This window comes from Momordica charantia, unplaced genomic scaffold (assembly GCF_013281855.1).
Source record: "Momordica charantia cultivar OHB3-1 unplaced genomic scaffold, Mcharantia_2.0 BLBB01000036.1, whole genome shotgun sequence".
Classification (NCBI taxonomy): Eukaryota; Viridiplantae; Streptophyta; class Magnoliopsida; order Cucurbitales; family Cucurbitaceae; genus Momordica; species Momordica charantia.
This window is the reverse complement of record NW_028275192.1, coordinates 6,452-12,763: the sequence shown is the minus strand read 5'-3', so window position 1 is coordinate 12,763 and position 6,312 is coordinate 6,452. Positions and strand designations below refer to the sequence as shown.

Below are 6,312 nucleotides of genomic sequence, written 5' to 3'. Positions count from 1 at the left end.
ACTTGCACTTATCCTCTAGCTATTAAGCAGAGGCGCAACAGTTATGCCCAAGGCGGACAATATCATACTATTGTGGAGATACGTGGGGTACGAGGGGTACCGTTGTCACTGACAAGTAGTATCAGAGTCATGGTCTAAACCTAGCTGTATCAGTGAATTCTCGAGTGCTGAACAAAGAAGTGATGAACCTTAGAAGGTGTGGTCATGGTGTAATCTGTGGGTGTGCTCTATCAAGGTGTGCCTAGAGCCTTGGATAAGAGCAATCTCTTGTTCAGGTCCGAGAGTAGACGGATAAGTGACTACTTGAGGGGAGGCTCGGTGGTATTTTATTCGAGGGGAGGATTGTTGGGTTTCACATTGGCTAGGAAAGGGAATGATCATGGGTATATAAGAGAGGACAATTATGTCCATTGATATGAGACCTTTTGAGTGAAACCAAAAGCAAATCCGTGAGGGTTATGCCCAAATCGGACAATATCATACCATTGTGGAGATACATGGGGTACGAGGGGTACCATTGTCCTTGACACTTAGCTCTGTAAAGTCATGTCTTTGAAAAATTATGGAAAAGCTTAAATTAACAACAAACATGACAACCATCTCTGATAAAAAGTTTGCAAGTTTTCCGTTGTGAGCTGGTAATGGGGAAGAAAAAACCATAGAAAATGATCTCATTTCCCTTCCAGATCAACTGCTCATTCAGTACGAAAAAGAAACAGATTCTGAAAACTATTTTATTGAAAGCATCTTTCATAATTTGAAAGAGAATGCTGAAAGTTCAGAATATATAACAAGTCGAGAAATTCTAGCCGCAAAAAATGAATATGTCGACCATATTTCTAGGAGAATCAATAGTTTTTGTGAGTTTCAATGAAGCGATTGATTACTCAAATAATTAATATCAAGAAGAGTTTCTTAATACATTGCTTCCGAGTGGAATTCCTCCTTACAAGTTAATTCTTAAGAAGGATTTGCCGAATTATAATTATGAGAAATTTAGATCCAACTAATGGTTTGTGCAATGGGACAAAAGGTCGGTAAAGACTTTGACAATTATGTTATACATGCAGAAATTTATATTGGTCAGCATGTCGGAAAGCAAGTTTGTCCCTTTTGAATTCCTCTGAGCCCAGCAAATGATGAAGGTTATCTAGTAAAGTTCAAAAGGAAGCAATTTCCAATAAGCTTTTATTTTTTCAATGACGATAAATAAGACACAATGCCAAACTATACCACAAGTTGATGTATATTTACCAGAACATGTTTTCTTTCATAGACAACTATATGTGTATTCGTCAAATCAGATTCACCTATAAAGAACAAATACAACATTTACAAAAAAAAAAAAAAAAATTGTTACAAATAAGTACTTCTACGATATTATGAACGATGATGGAAATTCATGAGCATACATAAATTTTTTAATTTCTAAATTTTACTTTACTTCTAATATAGTGAAAGAGAATTATTAGACGTGGAAGGATATGAGCTTCTTCAAAACATATAAACGGTATGCAACATAATAGTATGTTTGTTACTGGAGCCCGCGATTTCAAGAACTAAGATGGAACATGGAACGGGTTGAATAAATATCAACTTCCACTGCCTACTTAATAACTATTATATGTTTTTGACCTATTTTTTGAACTTTTATTTTCATGGATGGAATTGATTTCTAAAAACTTTTTATTTCGTTGAATTCCTTACTACATTTTTTTAGGTTTATTCTTAATATTAAAATATCATATAACACCATCCTTCTATTGCATTGGAAGTATAGAATGGAATGAAATCAACGTTGAAGTTGGAGCCAATGAACTACAGTTTGTGTGAGAGACCATATTTATTGTCTCTCTTTGATAGCTAATATATATGGATGGATCTAAAGTATGCTACTTCACGCCTCACTACATTTATTGACTATTGGATTATAAATATGTAATTGTAATTTATATTTCTTCTCTTATTCATTGTTTAATAGAAATTATTTATATAATATATTCATTTTATTCCATGGTTTAAGCCACGTGGAACGTATCGAAATCTAGTTGTTTAAAATGTTTCAATTTAGACCATTATATTTTAACTATTTTTAATTATACCATTTTTTTTTTGTGAATGTTAAAATCAAGTGATAATAATATAAACCCTTGATATTAAGTGAATTGACAAAAATTTAGAAGAGAAATTAGGTCCATTAGAAGAAAATTTATAATTCATCCTCCAATTTTTTAAGAGGTTGGCATCAAATTTTCTTCTCTTGAGTGCTGTGATTTATCATCTAAATTTCTATTAATGTATCAAGTATACCATGTCATAGTATCATAAGCGATATTTGGAATTCACCAACTAATAAGAGTATATAAAATATAAATGAGCTTTGTTGAAATTTGTAAGTTTTGGTGGAGTTATTTAATTCGATTTTGTACATTAATCAAATTTAATTGTGCAAACTTGATTTGCATTAAATTATAAATTTTTTTTACTTTATTCTATTTTACTAAGGTGAGTGGGTGATTGTACTAAAAAAAAATTTAGTGGGTGATTTAGAGAATATTGTAATAGAGGGCAAAAATTACCTCACTAACCTAATTTAAGGTTTCTTTTCCAATCTAATAATCTAATAAAATTAAAAGTTTTAAGATAGAAATTGAAGGTTCAGTTTAAATTACAAAATTAATGTTCAGGTTGCACACGTGCGAGTGGGCCCCAAAGGGCCGACATCACACTCCAACTACACTTCCGACGCTCCCTCCACATGTTTTCCCTCTCTGAATAAACAGAAAAAAATTTTATAAAAAAATTTAAAAGAAAAATGGAAAATCCAATAAAGTTCACTTCGTATATACTTCTCATCGGAAACCAAAAAAACCCACTTCTCTCTCTCTCTAAAACCGAAGGCCCATCTCTCCATTTTCCTCTCTCATGGGGTTTCCTTTTTCTTCCTCTTTTCAGCAATGCCATGGAAGATCACCACTGCTGCCGGTCGGTACCTTTAACTTTTCTATTTTTCTGTTTGGTTCCCTGGAAAATGAGGGAAAATCTGGCATTTTCTCGGCAACCAAACAGCAAACAATGTGGCGGATTACTTTTTTGTTTCTTTGGATCTACGGCTCTTCATCAAACTCACTTCTTCTGCATTTCTTTCTTCTTTTCCCATTTCTCTGCAGCGCCTGAGAACTTTCCAGATCTGAAGCTTTCAAGACTTGCCGGAATTTTTTTCTTCTCCTCCCTCATTTTTGCTTTCAGGTGAACTCACGCACCCTTGAACTCTTTTTTTTTCTATGTTTTTATTTTTTATTTTAAGTTTTCTATTTTCTAGTCGAGAACTGTTCGTACGACGTCGTTTTGGGTTCTGCAAGCGGTATTACAATGGAGAGATTTTTTTGAATTTTTTCTTCCGATTTTTCCGGCAACCGCTTGACTCTGACTCTGTTATCCGATGTTTCGGCTCTTCAAGAGGGAAATTTTGAATTTTGAGCTTTGTTTTGGGTTTTATTTTTTAGGTCTGTTTGAGAAAAATTGCATTCAAAAAGTGTGAAGATGATGCAGAAGCCTCCACCAGAGGATTTCTTACTGAAAGAGACCAATCCCCATCTGGGCGGGGGGAAGGTCACTGGCGACAAACTAGCCAGCACCTATGACCTCGTTGAGCAAATGTATTACCTCTACGTTCGGGTCGTCAAGGCGAAAGACTTGCCCGGGAAAGATGTCACCGGGAGCTGCGACCCCTACGTCGAGGTTAAGCTTGGAAACTACAAAGGTACCACTCGCCATTTCGAGAAGAAGTCGAATCCCGAATGGAATCAGGTGTTTGCCTTTTCGAAGGATCGGATTCAGGCTTCGGTTCTTGAGGTGATTGTGAAGGATAAGGATTTTGTGAAGGATGACTTCATGGGGAGGGTTCTTTTCGACATGAATGAGGTCCCGAGAAGGGTACCGCCCGATAGTCCCCTGGCGCCGCAATGGTATCGGTTGGATGATAGGAAGGGGGACAAGGTGAAAGGAGAGCTGATGTTGGCTGTTTGGATGGGAACGCAGGCAGATGAAGCATTTTCCGAGGCTTGGAATTCGGATGCTGCAACCGTGAGCGGAGCTGATGGGATCGCGAATATTCGGTCGAAGGTGTATCTTTCCGCTAAGCTTTGGTACTTGAGGGTGAATATCATTGAAGCTCAGGATCTGCAGCCGAGTGATAAGGGTCGGTATCCGGAGGTTTTTGTGAAGGCTATACTTGGAAATCAGGCTTTGAGAACTAGAATTTCGCAGTCTAGAACTATCAATCCAATGTGGAATGAGGATTTGATGTTTGTTGCGGCCGAACCATTTGAAGAGCCTTTGATACTAAGTGTGGAAGACCGAGTTGCACCGAACAAGGATGAGGTTTTGGGACGGTGTGCAATCCCGCTGCAGTATGTCGATAGGAGATTGGACCATAGACCTGTGAACACAAAGTGGTTCAATCTTGAGAAACACGTTGTTGTTGTTGAAGGGGAGAAGAAGAAGGAAATCAAGTTCTCTAGTAGGATTCACATGAGGATTTGTTTGGAAGGTGGCTACCATGTTTTGGATGAATCGACACATTACAGTAGCGATCTCCGACCGACCGCAAAACAACTGTGGAAGAACCACATTGGGGTGTTAGAATTGGGGATTCTGAATGCTCAGGGGCTAATGCCAATGAAGACGAAAGATGGGCGAGGAACGACCGATGCGTACTGTGTGGCGAAATACGGGCAGAAGTGGGTTCGAACGAGGACGATCATCGACAGTTTCATGCCCAAGTGGAATGAGCAGTACACTTGGGAGGTTTTTGACCCCTGCACTGTCATCACAATTGGGGTTTTCGACAACTGCCATCTGCACGGCGGGGATAAGGCTGGAGCAGCGAAAGATGCACGGATAGGGAAGGTAAGAATTCGCCTTTCTACGCTCGAAACCGATCGAGTTTACACACATTCATATCCTCTGCTGGTTCTGCACTCAAGTGGGGTGAAGAAGATGGGTGAGATTCATTTGGCTGTGAGATTTACTTGCTCTTCTTTGCTAAACATGCTGCACATGTACTCACATCCCCTCCTCCCCAAAATGCACTATCTTCACCCATTGACTGTTAGCCAACTCGATAGCCTACGGCACCAGGCGACTCAGATCGTCTCGATGAGGCTGAACCGTGCCGAGCCCCCGCTGCGAAAAGAGGTCGTCGAGTATATGCTCGACGTAGGCTCCCACATGTGGAGTATGAGGAGAAGCAAGGCGAATTTCTTCAGAATCATGGGAGTTTTCAGTGGCTTGATTGCAGTTGGGAAATGGTTTGATCAGATTTGCAATTGGAGAAACCCAATTACAACTGTTCTAATTCACATCTTGTTCATCATCCTTGTCATGTACCCTGAGCTCATTCTTCCCACAATTTTCCTCTACCTGTTCCTAATTGGAGTTTGGCATTATAGATGGAGGCCAAGGCACCCTCCTCACATGGACACCCGCCTCTCCCACGCCGACTCCGCTCACCCCGACGAGCTCGACGAGGAGTTCGACACGTTTCCCACTTCCCGACCCGCTGACATCGTGAGGATGAGGTACGATCGGCTGAGGAGCATTGCCGGGAGGATCCAGACTGTAGTCGGGGACCTCGCGACGCAGGGCGAGAGGCTGCAGTCTCTACTCAGTTGGCGCGACCCGAGAGCTTCAGCATTGTTTGTGATCTTCTGCCTGGTTTCTGCCATTGTTCTGTATGTTACGCCGTTCCAAGTTGTGGCACTTCTCTCTGGGATCTACGTGCTGAGACATCCGAGGTTTCGGTACAAGCTCCCATCCGTGCCGCTCAACTTCTTCCGGAGGTTGCCGGCGAGAACGGACTGCATGCTATGAGGATCAACTGAAGTTTTCTTGGTAAAAATGATGGGGCAAAACATGAAGAAGCTTTTGTTTGCTGGTTTTATCATATATTTGTTTAGGGGGCAAATTTTGGGGCATTCAAGAGTTTAAATCTTTATGATGGCCTTCCCCAGAAGGTGAAAGCAGTTTTTATTTATGGATTTATGTTATGTTAATTATCTTTCAAATATAATTTCTTGGCATTAAGTTTCTGAGATTCTCTTTTCTCTTTCTTTTTTCAGTTTAGATTATGACTAGAATTCTATTGAGACTGGCCATTTTGTGCACCTTCAATTTTTTTGTGGTGTTTGGACTTTTGCATTTAATCTATTTTGTACATAATGGGAAAAAAAATTAACTATAAATTGCCTAAGGATGATTTAGCAATTTCATATTGTTATTTCATCTATGTTCACTTTGATAGTTTTAACT

General features: G+C 39.5%; 1 protein-coding gene across 1 annotated transcript; it reads left to right on the top strand.

Moving 5' to 3' along the window:
* Window positions 1–2,824: 2,824 nt before the first annotated feature.
* On the top strand, window positions 2,825–6,092 carry LOC111022063 (FT-interacting protein 3). The gene is made up of 3 exons (XM_022299225.2): window positions 2,825–2,985; window positions 3,171–3,249; window positions 3,507–6,092. Exon 3 carries the CDS (start codon window positions 3,544–3,546, stop codon window positions 5,872–5,874), a length of 2,331 nt encoding a protein of 776 aa, XP_022154917.1. The 5' UTR covers window positions 2,825–2,985; window positions 3,171–3,249; window positions 3,507–3,543; the 3' UTR covers window positions 5,875–6,092.
* The last annotated feature ends 220 nt before the right edge of the window (window positions 6,093–6,312 follow it).

Excerpts from the sequence above, each read along its gene's own strand:
- LOC111022063 (XM_022299225.2), top strand. The coding sequence starts at position 3,544 with ATGATGCAGAAGCCTCCACCAGAGGATTTCTTACTGAAAGAGACCAAT.